We start from the raw sequence: 17,554 nt of genomic DNA, 5'->3' as shown, positions 1-17,554 counted from the left end.
CTGTGGGAACTAAATTGTCGAGAGATGGACAGTAGCTTCCTTTCAAGCATGCCACCAATGCTTATGGGGTAAACCCAAGTTCAGCCATGAATAGTTCACAACTTTAATCGATTTATCACAAATCCATTTGGTATTGGCCTTAAAAAGCTAGAACAACAATCAACATGAATAAACATTTTAAATGTTTTGCCAAACACTGAATAAATAGTTAACAGTAATAGTTATGTTATTTTCAATTATCTACAGGAATTTAACTTATTTAAATACAAATCTTTCACTGAGGTTATCTTATAAATTAGCTTATCATATAAATGGATCAATTTATCTCCAGTTATCAATAATGATGGTACAGATTCCTGTATTTGAATAAACCTGTATTTTGAATAAACTTTATTCAAAGTTTATTCAAAAACGTGAAAGTAACCCACTAAAAATAACTTTCCAATTCATTTCTACAAATCAAAACCATGTTACAATTATTGTTAAAATAGTTGAGCAAATCTGAGTTTATAAATTTTTTTTTTCACTGGATGTAATAGTACTAGCTAGACCCAAATTATTTAGAACTTGTTTTATAAGTACTAAATAATAAATTGCATACTGAAATATATTTCAAGGTTGGATTAAGAATCTTGCATCTGGTTTAGTAAGCAAGGTTAAAATCTAGGCAGGTATATTAAATATATATATATATATATATATATATATATATATATATATATATATATATATATATATATATATATATATATATATATATATATATATATATATATATATATATATATATACATACATAGATACCTTTCAGTATGGTCACTAAGCATTTAAAATTAGACATGGGCAATATGGATACAGATCCAAAATCTATATATTGGGTTTCTCTGGACATTGATAGCAGAATAAAGGTCAACACTTATTCGATATTGACGACATCAAAATATATAGATATTAATATATATTAAGAATGGGTAATATGTAACAATATATGTTCCATTCGTGTTTCTGTCGTGAAGCAGTTGTGTTTGCATGGCTGTGTTTCGGTTTTAAGGGTGGGATATGGCGTGAATTTACTGGGTACAGAGCAATAACACCTGAGTCCTTAGGAATGGCAACGCATGGGGGGTATCATGGGCGAAACAGTATACTCTGTTATGTTAATGATACTGCTCATACCTATAGGCGTTGATTACCACTTTCCATCAGGTGAACCGTCAGCTTGTTTGCCATTCTAAGTTGTATAAAAAATAATAATATGACACCTATAAAATCAAAAGCAGCTAAACACCATATATTCTATTTACAGATGGGCAAAGCACCGGGTTTAAACCCGGTGCTTTGGTAAAAACCCAATAAACACCCATAAACTCCCATAATCACCCAAAAAAATAGGTTTTTACGTATTTTTTTGAAAATATGTAAGTAATACCAATAAATTATTTTTATAAATTGTATTGATCAATTCTACAATATTAAATAAAACGTTAACTAATAATATTTCAGGAAATTTTAAAAATCTATATATAATAAAATGAAAGTAATTAATTTTCAGTGTTTTCATGTTGCAGTTGATCAACATGTTGGCCTTTTGCTTCCCGTAGATACTTTAAAATTTCTTCATAACACCTCGTTCGCACACATGGCCGTATATATTTAAATTCTTGAGCCACTAACAGTCCGAAATACTCATTTCTTTTATCCTCTTCTCCATAAATTAAGCATTTAGAACAGTTTGTTTCTTCTTTCAGTAAATTTTCTTTTACTTTATCCTCGTTTTTTTCTTTGTTGCGACGACGCTGGGTAAATCATCTGGACACTGGGTCTCACTATCGCCAAATATATTTGGAGATCGGCTTCGGCTACGGCTTGGCAGACATTTTTTTCTTTCTACAATTTTAAATTAAATTTATTAGAATAAATGCTTCGAACACACGCGATCTAAGTACCTTTTGTGTTTATTATACCTTACCTACCTAGGTATAAAAAGAGTACTTACGTAGATTTTTTTTTATTAACTGTTTTATACGAAGATCTTGATCTCTCAAATTAGCATCCATTTTACTTCCAGTGATTATCAACTAAATTAATAATCCACAAAGTATTAAATAACGTTTTTATGAAATATTTAGCACAAAAACAATACCCTTTAAATATCGATCGTCAGTAACTGTGGCTGACTTACCTATATTCTAGCAAGCAGGACTGCCAGATGTGAAGGGGAAATCCCCAATAAATTGTTGCATGTGACTGATGATGTGAGCATGTTCGTTTCATAATAAAAATGTTGCCAGGTAACCAAAAAGTCGTATGTTTTTGTGCGAATTACGATCATAATCTTTACGATCGTACATTAAAAAATAGACAAATAATAGTATGAGTACGATTTAAATCGTATATCTGTCAACCCTGCTAGCAAGACAGCGACAAAATCACGTTGCATAACAATGTAGCCCAAGCTTATATCTTATGAAATATACGGAAGAGATACGGACTTAGAAAAAACAGAAATGTTGTTCTTTGTGGAAGTCATTGATGAAATTCTATGTATTTTAGCCCGCAAACTTTCTTCAAACAAAAACAGCGCCATCTAGTATCGAGTTCTGTAATTATCTCTTTGTTTATGGATTTGAAGTAAGACCGCCACGCATGCAATACATTATGACTGGGGATTCCCCTATTCGTCGACGCTGAATATGAGGCGACGACAATCACTGTCAAACGTGTTCACTATTACTCTGACTCTGGTAACGTGACTTCCTGGTAACGTGTTAGGTAGGAAAAGCAGTAAAAAAGTGCATATTAAGGGAGCAGATTTGAAATAATATTTATACTTAACAAGAAATAATTAAAGGTAAGTGGATTTTTGAATGATACAATTATATCATGATCACTTAACAATTTTAACTTAAAATTAGATGTATTATTACAAGCTTTTATTTAGCTTGCGTTATGTAAATAAAAGTATGTAGGTATGTTCGTATGTTGATGCAATTATCCTCAATCCTCAACCGACTGGGATAAAATTTTCCATACACGTTTATTTTGGATGATAGTGCATAGTTAGCTGAGAGTCGTCATTGGATAATAATGGTGGATAGCCTAAGATGTGTACTAGATATTTATTTTTAACATAATATGCGTAAGTACCTAATCGAATTAAAGAAGTTGCTGAGAAAAATACAGAACAATACGATAATAAACTAGCGTCTGCGTTTAATCCTCCGAGGAGATGTAATTTTACAAAGGTTTTTTGTATTTATTTTATTATTTTTTTAATAAATTTATTGTAAATAACAAGAAATAATCATTGTAAAAAAATAGGCACTCTATTGTTGAATTTTCGTCAGACCAACTAATCATCGTTCATTTTTTTAGGTTCAATGGGGAGACCTAAAGATTTACGCATATGGGAGCACTACCGTACTTTACCAAACAAGTCTGTTTCTTGCAAGCTTTGTAATAAGGTCTACAAATTCAGTAATGCTGCCAAAATGCTTCAACATCTTATCACTTGTCCAAAATCTCCAGAAACATTAAAAGACTCTATGAAACTTATAAAAGATAGCTCGTCCAAAACCAAAATGTCTGGACTGTCAGAGATAGAGACAAATGATTCTTTTATAAGCCCCTCGTCGTCTGCTAACACTACAATAAATGCTGAGTTTCAAGACACCGATGATCATATAAAAACAGAATTAGCGAGAGCTATATTTGTAACAGGGACGCCATTATCGATGGTGCAACATCCTTTATGGATACAATTTTTCGAAAAATTGCAACCAAAATTTAAAATACCTTCACGTAAAGCTTTAGCGACAAAATACTTAGATAAAATATATAGAGAAATGCGTTTTGAGTTAAATGAGGAACTAAATGCTTGTAGTTACTTACACCTTCAGTGCGATGGCTGGTCTAATTTAAGAAATGAAGGAATAATAAACTTTCTTATATCAAAACCTCAACCTGCATACGTTAAAAGTTTGAATACAGAAAGTAATCCTCACACTAGTGAATACCTTAGCCAAGAAGTTGAAAAAGTAATGAAAGTGTATGGAGCAAATAAGTTTCTTGTACTTATTGGCGATAACGCTAGAAATATACAAAAGGCATTCGAATTAACAAAACTCAAATATCCACATGTTGTTCCTCTCGGTTGCTGTGCACATATCCTTAACTTGTTGTGCCAAGATATTGTAAAGATACAAGAAGTAACTGTGTTTATTATGCAAGCCATAAATATAATAAAAATTGTTAAAAGGAGTCAACGATTAAGTTCCTTGTTGATAAAATCAAGGCAGGGTGAAGATTCTACACAAACACTAAAATTGCCTTGTGCTACAAGATGGGGAAGTCATGTTACTTCGTTAAAAAGTTTGAAAGCAAATAAGATAGCTTTGCAAATATTAACAGTTAGAGAAGATGTGGTAATTTCAAGAGATATTAAAGATTTAATTCTAAGTGATGATTTCTGGACGAAGACAGGGGAATGTATAAGTATTTTGGAACCAGTCACTGAAAGCATATTTTACTTAGAGAGCGACCAGAATCGTTTGCATCGCACATACATTACATTTAGAGATGTACAAGCTAAGATACGTTTTGCATTAAATGAGATTTCGACATTGAGCGAAGAAAGCAAACAGCAGATTCTAACATCAGTATCTTCAAGATGCAATATGGCAATGAGGCCAATACATTTTGCAGCATATATTCTAGACCCCAGGACTCTAGGAGTCGAACTTACTCAAGAGGAAGAACTTAAGGGTATGGAGTTTATCTACAATTTAAGCCAACACTTAAGTTTGTCAAATGTAATGGCAGATTTGGCGTGTTATAAAGCTAAAGAAAACTTTTGGGCCAGAGGATTTGTATGGAGCTCATTAGATAGCATTGAGCCCCTAATATGGTGGAAAGGTATTTGTGGTTCCACTGAGTTAAGCAAAGTAGCGATTCGTATTCTATCAGCTCCCTGTACTTCGGCAGCCACTGAGCGTTCCTTTAGTATCCAAGGCTACATACATAATAACAAAAGAAATCGACTTACAACTGAAAGAACTGAAAAAATTTCATTCATTTGTTATAACTGGAATCTTAAACATAAAGCTGAATGCGAGGACATTCAGTTTAATGAAGAAAATACCTTAGAAGCTTTCATTGAGCAAGTAAATGAACATAACAGTTTAGACGAAATAGAGCCTATCGAACCTATACAATTCATCGCTTGTAATAACTCTGAATCTGACAGTGATTGACTGTAGTTTTACATTTTACTTTCATCTCTTTCTTAATAAACTCAAAATCAAATTAAAAGTTTTTTATTCTGTAGGCTGCATAATAATATTGTCTATGTCCAGTATAGTGGACGTCTTGCGGCTGAGATGACGATGATGAAGTACAAAATCATAAACACCCAAAAATTTGGGTGTTTATGGGGTTTAAACCCAATAAACCCAAAACACCCGGTTTTTACCCACCAGACTTTAAACCCACCCAGGTGGATTGCCCATCTCTAATTCTATTTCATTTTCACTCTGTACTCAAATATTTTTCTTAAATAAAAAATTCACATTATTACTAAATCATCTAATTTTCTTCAATCTGGTTTAAAATATATTGTTTCAAAACCACAACAAAATATTAGTTTTTGTAGTTTCTTGAAAATTTTACAGACTTGTATTTAGCTGTCTTTGATTTTATAGGCCTCATATATTTTATTTTAGTTAAATCAATGTCCAGAGGAATCCAATATACAGATATCAGATCAATATTCATACTTACATTACACATCCCTAATTACAATACTCAATACACGCTTTGTAAATATTATGAATGGCATCTTTTATTTCAATATAAGTAACAATCAGTGTGTTCATGATCTCGTATATAATGATTATGAATATGACAATTTCATCATTCCAACAGAAAATAGGTACGTTTGTTCACACAAGACTCTTATTCAATGCACAATATAAGAGAAGTATTAATAAACATATTTTATCTTACTATAAACTACATATATCCCATGGTTTTGTCCACATGAATTACAATCAAACATATCTTTTACATGACAGTAAAGTAAAATTATATTTTACTTAACCTAGTCATTATGACTAGCCAATTATATGCCACATTTAAACATAGAAATGCATTAATAATTAACTTGATCCATACTTTCTTTGAGGAACATTATTTTAATTAACATTTGTTTTTTAATTTACATACATTTATTTTTACAATATTGTCAAATTAAAATAGTACATAATCAATATTTTTAGAAATTTAATCCCTCTCTGGATAAAATTGTACTAGAGTCTGTGCTAGCTCCTGAGCTAGTTCTGTGGTGCCAGCAGCCAGCACTCTACGGGATAGGACATCAAGAGGCCCTCCAGCAGGGTCTATGCAAACTCCACCTGCCTCTCTAACTATCACAGCACCAGCAGCAATGTCCCAAGCATGAATACCAAACTCGAAGTAAGCATCAGCCCCACCCAGCGCTACCATACACATGTTCAAAGCTGCAGAACCCAATGATCTCACTCCATGACCCTTGTTGACAATTAATTGGAAATTTTCTAACATCGCCTTATACCTTTCTTCATCTCTGCTCGTACCCGTCTCGAATGTAATCAAAGCTTTCTTCAGTTCTGTCATTTGAGATACATGAATTGGCTTGCCATTTAAATAAGCCCCTTGACCTTTCTTTGCTGTAAACAACTGTTGGAGAATAGGGTTGTACACGATGCCCGCAACACCAACTTTGTTGATCATTAACCCAACTGATATACAACTATGGGGGAATCCATGCACGAAATTCATTGTACCGTCCACTGGGTCGATCACCCACGTCGGATCATCAGTCAACTCGCACTTGCCACCATCAGAAACTGTCTCTTCACCAATAAACTTGTGATCGGGGAATTTGTTCGATAGACCATTGATAAGAGTTTCTTCGACCTTTTTATCAATTTCTGTGACTAAATCGATATCTGACGACTTCAGTTCGAATAGTTTACAACCCTCTCTGTACTCCGTTATGAGGTTTCCGGCGGTCTTCACTAAAGATAGGGCGGCTTCGAAGAATTCATCAATATTGTCAGACATTATGAAAGAAAAGTCGAGGAAAAAAGTCGAACACAAGTGGCAATTGCTTGATTTATTATTGAACACACAATTCACTATAATTTTAGAAGTTTATTATTTTATAGACCATCCAATCAGGTAGAATAGAAGCCTTACAATTGCAGTCTAACTTTACAAATCGATGAACAAACAAAACACAAGGTCAAAAAATATTCCATAGGTAAATTTGACAGCATTAACTTTGACAGTGACATTTAGACACACTTGACATTGACAATTACAAAATTTCTCATTTTGTACAATTTTGTACATCATACTAGTCTTTTTTAATGGATGATAATGGAATGGTTACCCCGCCAGCGTCAACGGTATACACTGACGGGGCACCAATGAGCGATGGTATGTGAGAATGAAGCAGATCAGTTGATTTATCGTGACTAACAATTAATCAATCACAATAGTTTCCAGGGGAAACCGCGTGCCGGTCTACCTAATAGGGTATATTGTAAGCAATGAAATTGTTATTTTACTACCAAACCCCTTCCCCGCATCATACTAGCCCATATTATATATATTAAATATGGCATTTTGAACACAGACTAGAATAAAATGGTACAACGATGCGTTTGTACTATTTTATCCAGGAGCAAGTAATCACTACGTTATTAATTTACCTTAAAATATTAAAACCTTAGCTTTGATGTAACCGTAGACTTAGTTAAAAATTAAGAATAATACTGCTCATGTTTATAGGCAACGGTTACCACTTTCTATCGGGTGGGCCGTCAGCTTGTTTACCATTCGGTTAACAAACATAAAAAAGAAAAAAATTGTCACTATGATTATAGTTGCCATGTGAGAACAGGTTAGAAGAATGAAATATTATCAGTCTTCCACTTGAGTACGATGCTGTCTGTATGCGTAATGCATATGCGTAAAATAGGAGAAAAAGGGGTTGTTAATAATGTCTAATAGCCCCATTGCTAGTAATATACCCTCTCAGATCGACCTCCACGTGGTTTCCCCTGGAAACCATCACAGTTATTCTTGTCGAATTCATCATGGTGGGCCAACTGACCTGCTTCATTCTCACCTATCATCTTCCACTGGTGCCCCGTCGGTGTACACCGATAGCACAGGCGGGGTTACCATTCCATCTTCACCCACTAAAAAAATACAATAAAGTTGTAAGTAGACGATAGCTGTATGTGGAAAATATTCAAGAACAAGGTAGCTGCTGTCATCCATCATCAGATCTATTCCAGACCTTTATTAAATTGTAGTGCTTTAAATTAAAATACTTATTAAAAGTATCATGGGCGAAACAGTATACTCTGTTATGTCCATGGTACTGCTTATGTCTATAGGCGACAGTTACCACTTCCCATCAGGTGGGCCCTCAGATTGTTTACCATTCTAAGTTATATAAAAAAAAAATGAAAAACAAACGGGATAGCCGCCCTTACGATTTCTTCAAGTTCTCCTTGATTTCTCTGGTCTGCCATCATAAAGCCTGATTTCCTTATAATGGGACCATCTTTGAAATAAGTTCTTTCCAAAAAAAAAAGAATCTTCAAAATCGGTACATAAACGGCAAAGTTAAACGGCAAACATAAAAAAACATACCGGTATCAGACCGGTATATGAACGGTCTAATTGAGAATCCTCCTTTTTTTAAGTCAGTTAAAAACCTCCTTTTTTGAAGTCGTTTAAAAATGAAAGATAAGAGCCAAAATAATAATTTTTGAAAATTTTCTCTGTCCATGTTTGTTTCGGTATCACGCAAAAACTAGAGTGCCAAATAAGCTGCAGTTTTCACAATTGTGATCCTAAAGCTCTAATCTAAAATCTGGTATTAAAATATTTTGTCTTGATGCTAGTATTATAGAAATCACTCTATGAACTTAACAATTTTATTGCAATACATTGCTGGGTATTTGTTTGAATAAGAGAGTACACGAGTTTGAACTAACAACTAGACTATACCATGTACATAATTAATTTCTATACCAGCGCGATCGCCAATATTACTGCTAAAAATGACAAATTCTCTTCATGAGAGAGCGTTAATTGTGGAAGACACCAAAAGCACCAAATTACATCATCGTTTACTAAATAGACTAGCACTAAATATACTAATTTTTACCTCACGATGGCCATGTAATACTACAAAATTTCTTACTAGAGAAATTTAATTCCTGCCAAACACAGTTCATTTCCAACAAGGAGGGGGGAGTTAAAAATAAAACAAATCATAAAAAATCATGAAAAATTGTTTAATTGGCATACCACTTGTTACAACCTATGGCCAATTTTACAATTATCAATATTGTTAATAATTAAATAAAATATATATGTAATATAAGTTTGTTTCTGAATTGTTTACTTACATTTAAATTTCTATTATTATTCGGACAGAAGCTGTATAATTAAAAAATGGATCATTACAATAAGGGATCAAGTAAATAAATCGTAAAAATGCAAGATACAAATGACAAAGTCTATAGCGGGGCGCCGCGGCTCGAGTGCGACACGAGGCGCGGCACGCCTCTTAACGCATAGTCCATAATAAAAAACTTAAGGCCACAATTTATTACTATGAATCTTATCTAATTCTAGAATAAGCAAGCCGTATTCTAGCGCCAACTTTCGCCAGACAATAATACCGTTTGATATGAAAACAAATTTACATTTGCCACCGTCTAGATGTATTTACATTGTAACATGTTAAAATATTATTAGGGTACAAAAATTGGTAAGGGAAATTAATAAAATGGTCTCGATTAAAACACCTATGGAGCCACGTCGACGTGTTCGCCGTTCACAATAAAGTGGAGCTACAAAAATTTGTACTGAGCAAACGGATAGACAGTCGTCGAGAATAAGCCTCGACGCCACAAAAATTACCTTCGAAAATGGATCGAATACGGCGACGAGCCTCCACAGCCAAAGCGTACATGACCTTACTTATTAACTATCATTAATTGTATGGCAACTAAGCGCTCAGTGAATACACACTGATATTATTTACATCATGTATAGTGCCGTGTCCGAGCATGTCCGAGCATGTCCGAGCATGCTCAGCGGGCGCGCGGCCAGCGGAGGGTACCAATGGGCTCCTGTGTATTGTCGCAACAGTCTTTCCTATTCAGTCGCGTTAAATGCATACAAAAAAAAAAAAGAAGAAGAAGAAATTTAGCTTTGCCACAATTATTAATACTTTTAAATTTCATTACATATCACCCAATGAGTAATTTGTCATTCTACCGATTACGACTATGTTTCGGTAAAACAGAACCCTCGGTTGTCAGGAATGTTTTGTTTTGTCATTAATACTGGCGTGTTCTTCCAATTGATACACAATAGAGATTCAACGACTGTTTAATGCTTCCAGGGACGTATGAGCACCCGCGGTCACTAATGTGCACTCGAAACTTCTACAATACGAACAGACAGACGCGTTATATAAATATAGATATAAAATACAAAAGCTTGCGTATACTACGTCTGATGTATCATACGTAGTAATCAAGTTATGACGGGAGATTGTGGGACAAACTGTTTTAAGGGGCTTACTGCACTGTCAAATTATCAAAAAATATACCTAATAAAAAGTCAACGATGTCACTAGGTCATTCCTAACTTAATGACTCTTCACTGACTTTAAAAACAGGGTCAATTCTAGACATTGTTCTATATTTGATAGTACAATAAAACCCTTTCAGAACTAGCGACAGATCCGCAGAAATCGCTCTGTGAAAGTATTGTTTACACCATTATTTCGTATACAATATTAATTTTGCCCTAAACACATGACATCTGCAAATGGGTCACCATGTAATATTGCACTGTCTGTCACACATAAAATACAAAATGGGTGTAAATCTTATAACCATAATGTTAATAAATAAGAATGCGTAACAACAGGTTTCACAGAATGTCTGTCAATATTATTCCAATAGAAATATGCGGGCCCACCGTTGGTGGACGAAAAGACGAGACACTTAGCTACATTTATTATATAATACTACAGATTCTAAGGAAGCGTTCACACTGAACGTACAGTCAGCCACCAGTTGGCAGTCCGGTTTCTTTACAGCCTTCGAATCACACCGAACCGACGGTCAATTATTGTTCTACTTTTATTGTAATGCAAAATGACCCTTGTCTTGTCTACTCTAAGATCTTAGAGTCCGCTCACTGTGAACCACTGTACGTTTGGTGTGAACGCACCCTACAACCAATGTCAGAAAAAAATCTCATTTAAAAATACATGATTTTTCATAAGCATGCAAAACGTAACTACAATAACAATGTTAAGTATCACCTCAATTTTGTCTCAAAAAAAATTAAGTTCCGTTTCTAAATGTACAATCGACTTCGTATAGACCAAAATGTAAAAATAATAGAAGAATCCATAAAGGAAACAAATCCGAGTTTACACATACTGTCTGTCTGTCTGTCTATATATATATATATATATATATATATATATATATATATATATATATATATATATATATATATGCATACTCTTAACATATTTGAACCTACCTAAGATTTTTTATACCTTTAATTCATAAATATATGGTACGGTTTCATATATGATTTAACCATTATTGCGTTGGAAATTTAATGTAAAATTTTTGTCTCTATGTAACATAGGAGATAGGTAAGTTATAAAAAAAAACTCTACAAGTGTTCTATACCAGTTATGTTGATTAACCGTCACGTAAATACGAAGCCGATTGTACTACTGTCAGCCTTTCCGTCCACACAGGGCGTCGCCGGCGGGGTCGCGGGGAGGCGGGGGTGTGGGGAGGGCGGGTGCGTTCACTCGACGCTGTTGGCGGTGTCGTTGACGTCGTCGAAGGACTCGTCGCCGGAGCCGGCGCCGGGCGCGAGGCTGGTGCGCTTCATGCGGGAGGACGACGACCCGCTCGACAGGCCGATCGCGCCGCCCTGCCGTCTGTGTCGGGGATAGAAAATAAAAAAAAAAAAATTATACGATACAACGAATAGATATTTAGATTGATCTTTATTTTCGATGGGTATTGGCTACCCGCACGCATGCTAAAGTAGTTAAGGGGCCGCCTGAAAATAAATTAAAAAAAATTCAAACGTTCAAAAAAAAATTATGGGTGGGTACCCATAAATACAAAAATAAGTTCATATTATGCAAGATTAAGTCCCTAGGCCCATCATCAATCATTTTCACTAGCTAATTTACGATATTTATTACATTTTACATTGAGCACTGCTTATGCTTTTTTTTTTTTAATACAATTTAGAATGGCAAACAAGCTGACGGCCCACCTGATGTAAAGTGTTATCTGTCGCCTATAGACATGAGCAGTACCATGGACATAACAGACTATACCGTTTCGCCCATGATACCCCCCATGCGTTGCCATTCCTGAGGACTCAGGTGTTATTCCTCTGTACCCAGTAAATACAGGCCATATCCCACCCTTCAAACCGAAACACAGCCATACAAACACAACTGCTTCACGGTAGAAACACGAATGGGACAGAGGTACCCAAGCAATCGACTTTTGTACAGTCTCCCTCTGGCTTATCCTAAAGTGCAGGATTTATCTATTTAGGGAGCAGGGTTTCACCTATGTTTAAAAATGTTTGTAACATTTATTTTGAAATTAAATTATTATTATTATTATTATTATTTATAAAAAAGAAATTGTTTAAAACTGACAACACAATATTAGTTGAAGCTAAAAAATCTAGTACCCAACATCACAGACAAGAAAACAGACGTTTCAAAGTTAGCATTCCTATTTCAGAGATTGTTTGAAATTATGTTAAAACACAAATTGTAGAGCGTACAAAATTCAACAATACAGATGTGACGACAATATTCAAATCATCATAGTCGTAGAATACCGACGGATCTGACAAATATAATATAATATAGATCCGTCAGTATTCTACGACTACGACGAAATAGTGATTAATACTGCAAACGAATTAATACAAAAAAAAAAGAGCAATATAGTCATAGTGGTAGAATACTGACGGATCTGACAAAGATTACATATAAAGATCCGTCAGTATTCTACGACTATGACGGTATGCCCACTGATGGTTACATGGATGTATGATTAAATCGGATATTAAACCAAACTAGAACCTGTTTACCATCATCTCAGCCTTTAGCTGTCCACTGCTGAACATAAGCCTCCTTCATAGAGGATTTTGCCAATAGTTGCCACACTTGGCAGTAGGATTGGCAACCGCAGTTAGGCTTTGGAGATGTTTTACGAGGGACTCTGCTGCCCATCCCTCGCCCTCCCTTAGTTGCCTCTTACGACACCCACGGTAAAGGAAAGCGTGGCCTATTCTATGCAGGGGCAACACGACGACAATGACAAATGAATCCATTTGCAAATACGTTGACGGCATGAGAAAGAATGAGACGACAGACATGCTGCCTCACTCTATCTCACGCATTGTTATTTGCCCGTAAATGTGAGATGAGAAGCGAAGACGCAGTCACAGGTATCAAACTGGTACGACTGAACAAGAATGGCACTGTAAGTAAGAATTATTTTGAAAAAAAAAACTAATAAAACTATATATACGAATAGATTTGTAAGTTTTTTTTTTCTATACCACAAAGGTGTCAAACAGCCCGTCTGATGGTAAACGGTCACTGTAGCCTATGGACGCCTGCAACACTAGTGGTGTCATGTGCACGTCGCCGATTATTTTAGATTCTTATTAATATTACTTGAATATTCATAACATTTGAATTTAACCTCTCGAGGATAAGGCGTAAAGTGAAAAAGGTTTTACCACTAAAAACCAGTCCTGACCAGTGCAGAATGCCTTGAAGGATATTATATGTCACTACATGTAAAAAATAGAAAAAAAATATACGTAATCAACGTTTTTTTTACTGTTTACTTAATGACTAGTAAATTAACTTCATTTGACTAGTACTAAAAGACAATACGGTCAAATTTAGTCACTCGCAGTTTGGGCACTGAACGCTTAACAATAGACTCCGAACAGTGATCTTTTTTATATACAATTTAGAATGGCAAACAAGCTGACGGTACACCTAATAAAAAGTGCTAACCGTCGCCTATAGACATGAGCAGTATCATGGACATAACAGAGTACACTGTTTCACCCATGATACCCCCCATGCGTTGCCATTCCTGAGAACTCAGGTGTTAATCTTCTGTACCCTGTAAATTCACTGCCATATCCCACCTTTCAAACCAAAACACAGCCATGCAAACACAACTGTTTCATGGTAGAAGCATGAATGGGACAGAAGTGCCCAAGCAAACGACTTTTGTGCAAAGCCTCCCTCTGATCTAATAATTCGCCTAAAGATGTCTCGTTTAGGGACGAACCACATGTCGCCTCATTGCTTTTCTTTTTATTTAAATTCCAATGTTATCGTTCATTGTTTAGATTACAAAACTTATATACAGTGCCACCCTTGCGTCCACCGGACCTGTACGCATAAAGCAAGGTTACCTCGCACGCTTCACGTATCTTCTAATCACTATCCTCCCAATCGGATAACGTTGGCCTACTGACAACATAACATATGGTCGTTACATTTCACATGATTATTCTCTTCGAATTATAGAATAAGATATTTCTTAAATTTCAAAAATACCACATAGTACTCGATACTGTTGATTATTTTACCTAATTAATGCAATTAAATTATAAATAATGTGAGGGGTTTTAACCAATAGATGCCGGGGAGAAAGGGATTGTTAGTAATGGAGACTAAAAATCCCATTGCTAGCAATATACCCAAACAGATCGACCTCCTCGCGGTTCTCCCTTGAAACTATCATGGTTAATTCCTGATGAATTCATCATGATGGGCTAATTGGCCTGTTTTCATTCTCATCTATCACCCTTCACTGGTGCTCCGCCAGCGTATACCGTTAGCGCAGGCGGGGTAACCATACCATTTTCACCCATCAAAAAAAAAACCACATATTTGAAAGCCACTCTCGTAATGTAAATATCTGAATCAGTATCAGTATATTGAGTTCAATAGTTTTATATTTGACTAGCTGTTCACCCGTTACTTCGTTCTAGGCATGGGTAATATCGATACCGATCCGATATCTATATATTGGGTATCGATAGATATTTATTTATTTATTTAAAAGGGTGATAGATGAGAATGAAAACAGGCCAGTTAGCCCATCATCATGAATTCATCAGGAATTAACCATGATAGTTTCCAGGGGGAACCGCGTGGAGGTCGACCTGGTTGGGTATATTGCTAGCAATGGGATTCTCAGTCTCCATTACTAACAATAATATATGTGGTTATCAACACTAATAAATATTTGCGATATCATAGGCATTACTCGAATATTACCGATCTTTGTAACTGGATTGTATATAACCGTACTTAGTAATTTCATTGCCATACCGCCTGCCAAAACCTTTCAAAAAAAAAAATAGGGGAAAAGAAATGAAAAGAAATTCCGAATTTTCGAACTTAATTCCGTTGTTTTGTTCATATCAATATATGGGGTCGAATACCCCATAAATGGAATCTAACATTTCATTCATCATAAATCCTACTATAAGTCCAAAGGAACGATACTTTGATATTTTTTTAACATGTATAAAACGGTATGTATCATGTAATTTTAATACCAAATTTGTGTTGATTTCTGCTCCAAAATTTCGGAAAACACTTCACAGTACGCCCTCAGTATGTATGCGAGACCTTTGGCAGCAAAATCAGTAAGTGGAAACGATATACTGATGTGTAATAACTTTCAATTAGCGTGTAACGATTTATCTGTTTCTTTGTCTGTGTGAGTTTATACTTGACATATTTAGCATATCAACGGTTGAGCATTAAAACGTTTCAACATTTATAAAACAGTTGTAGAAATAACTTAAAAATTATTTGTTCACTTTTCTATAAGATAGAAAAGTAGTTTTTACAATACATTAAAAACATTATTTTAAATATGAAACTTTTTTTTATACAACTTAAAATGGCAAACAAGCTGACGGCCCACCTGATGAAAAGTGATAAACGTCGCCTATAGACATGAGCAGTACCATGGACATAACAGAGTATACTGTTTCGCACATGATAACCCCTATACGTTGCCATTCCTGAGGACTCAGGTGTTATTCCTCTATACCCAGTAAATTCACGCCGTATCCCACCCTTCAAACCGAAACACAGCCATGCAAACACAACTGCTCTACGGTTGAAACACGAATGGGACAGAGGTTGGGTACCTCGACAATCGACTTTTATACAAAGTCTCCCACTTGGATTAAATTTCAAAATAATTTATGTCTCCTGTAAAATATTGCCCTTATTAGAACATATCGAAACACCATTGATATATTCGTATATTTGGGTATATCTTTTTGTTAAAATATATCTATAAAATTACTAACTAATAAAGTTCTTGTGTTTATTGAACATAGTGTATAACGTTTATGTAACATGGTGCGTGTGTGTGCGTGCGTGCGTGCGTGCGTGCGTGGTCGCGTGGTCGCGTGGTCGTGCGTGGTCACCTGAGCTTGTTGCGCAGGTTGTTGCACTCGCGCGTGAGCGTCTCGTGCGTCTCGAGCAGGTCCTCGAGCTCGCGCTGCGCCTTGCGCTTGCCGACCTTCTCGCGCTGCACCTCCTCCTCCGACTCGTCTAGCTGCCGCTTCAGCGCCTTCACGCGCACGTTCATCTGTACACCACCACATAAGCTAATTAATCAATCACTGAAAAACAATCATTGCAAACAGCAACTGAACTACGGAAGACTCATCGGGGGAGAAAGGGATGATTAGTAATGGGTTCTAACAGCCACATTGCTAACAATATACCCTATTAGATCAACCTCCATACCGTTCCCCTAGTGGTTAATCCTTATTGAATTCTTTACGATGGGCCAACTGACCTGCCTTCATCTTTACCTATTTATCATTCCTTACTGGTGCCCCGCCAGCGTATACCGATAGCGAAGGCGGGGTATACCATTGCATTTTCACCCATTAAAAAAAAAGCTAAACTCGTCACACTTTTGTGCACAAAATACCAATCTCATGATTGCTGAAATGGCCACACGACATATAGCAAATTAAATGATTACATTTTCTTTGCCACCAGAATGGAAACTGATGGTCTAAGCTAGGCTAATAACCCTCTCATACACAGTAGCACAAACAAGTTGGTGGTGAAATAGCCGGATAAAACAACTAATCTTAGTTAATCCGTCTCGTCAAATATGACAGTAGTAAACTTTTGTCTGTGTACACAAATTGTTCGCGCGTTCCCTTAATTTTCTATTCTATTTTATTCTTTATTGTACACAAAACATAATGTTAATCACAATTCATTTGAAACATAATGTACAAAGGCGAGCTTATCTCTAATAAGAGATTTCGTCCAGCAAAACCTTTCCATGTTAATTGTGTTATTTTAAAAATAAAAATAGCCAGTCAT

At 35.5% G+C, this 17,554-nt stretch overlaps 3 protein-coding genes across 4 annotated transcripts in view; 1 reads left to right on the top strand and 2 right to left on the bottom strand.

Moving 5' to 3' along the window:
- The first annotated feature begins 1,133 nt into the window (after positions 1–1,133).
- Positions 1,134–5,521, top strand: LOC128202567 (uncharacterized). The gene is made up of 2 exons (XM_052903319.1): positions 1,134–2,851; positions 3,376–5,521. Exon 2 carries the CDS (start codon positions 3,381–3,383, stop codon positions 5,250–5,252), a length of 1,872 nt encoding a protein of 623 aa, XP_052759279.1. The 5' UTR covers positions 1,134–2,851; positions 3,376–3,380; the 3' UTR covers positions 5,253–5,521.
- A 680-nt stretch (positions 5,522–6,201) lies between these two features.
- LOC113510354 (inositol monophosphatase 1) lies at positions 6,202–7,296 on the bottom strand. The gene has a single exon (XM_026893808.3). It carries the CDS (start codon positions 7,099–7,101, stop codon positions 6,280–6,282), a length of 822 nt encoding a protein of 273 aa, XP_026749609.2. The 5' UTR covers positions 7,102–7,296; the 3' UTR covers positions 6,202–6,279.
- Positions 7,297–9,335: 2,039 nt separating this feature from the next.
- Positions 9,336–17,554, bottom strand: part of LOC113510363 (myosin heavy chain, non-muscle) — a 49,935-nt gene continuing 41,716 nt past the window's right edge. For both annotated transcript variants that reach the window (XM_052903483.1, XM_052903484.1), the window contains 2 exons: positions 16,633–16,796; positions 9,336–12,049 (listed from right to left, as the gene is read on the bottom strand). In XM_052903483.1, coding sequence (XP_052759443.1) covers positions 11,914–12,049; positions 16,633–16,796 — 300 coding nt within the window. In that variant the 3' untranslated portion in view covers positions 9,336–11,913. The remainder of the gene's footprint in view (positions 12,050–16,632; positions 16,797–17,554) is intronic.

The sequence above is a fragment of the Galleria mellonella genome, unplaced genomic scaffold (genome assembly GCF_026898425.1).
Source record: "Galleria mellonella isolate WM207_F2 unplaced genomic scaffold, CSIRO_AGI_GalMel_v1 utg139, whole genome shotgun sequence".
NCBI lineage: Eukaryota > Metazoa > Arthropoda > Insecta > Lepidoptera > Pyralidae > Galleria > Galleria mellonella.
This window is presented reverse-complemented; position numbering and strand designations above follow the sequence as displayed.

Coding starts and splice junctions, on each gene's coding strand:
- LOC113510354 (XM_026893808.3), bottom strand. CDS start 7,101: ATGTCTGACAATATTGATGAATTCTTCGAAGCCGCCCTATCTTTAGTG.
- LOC128202567 (XM_052903319.1), top strand. CDS start 3,381: ATGGGGAGACCTAAAGATTTACGCATATGGGAGCACTACCGTACTTTA.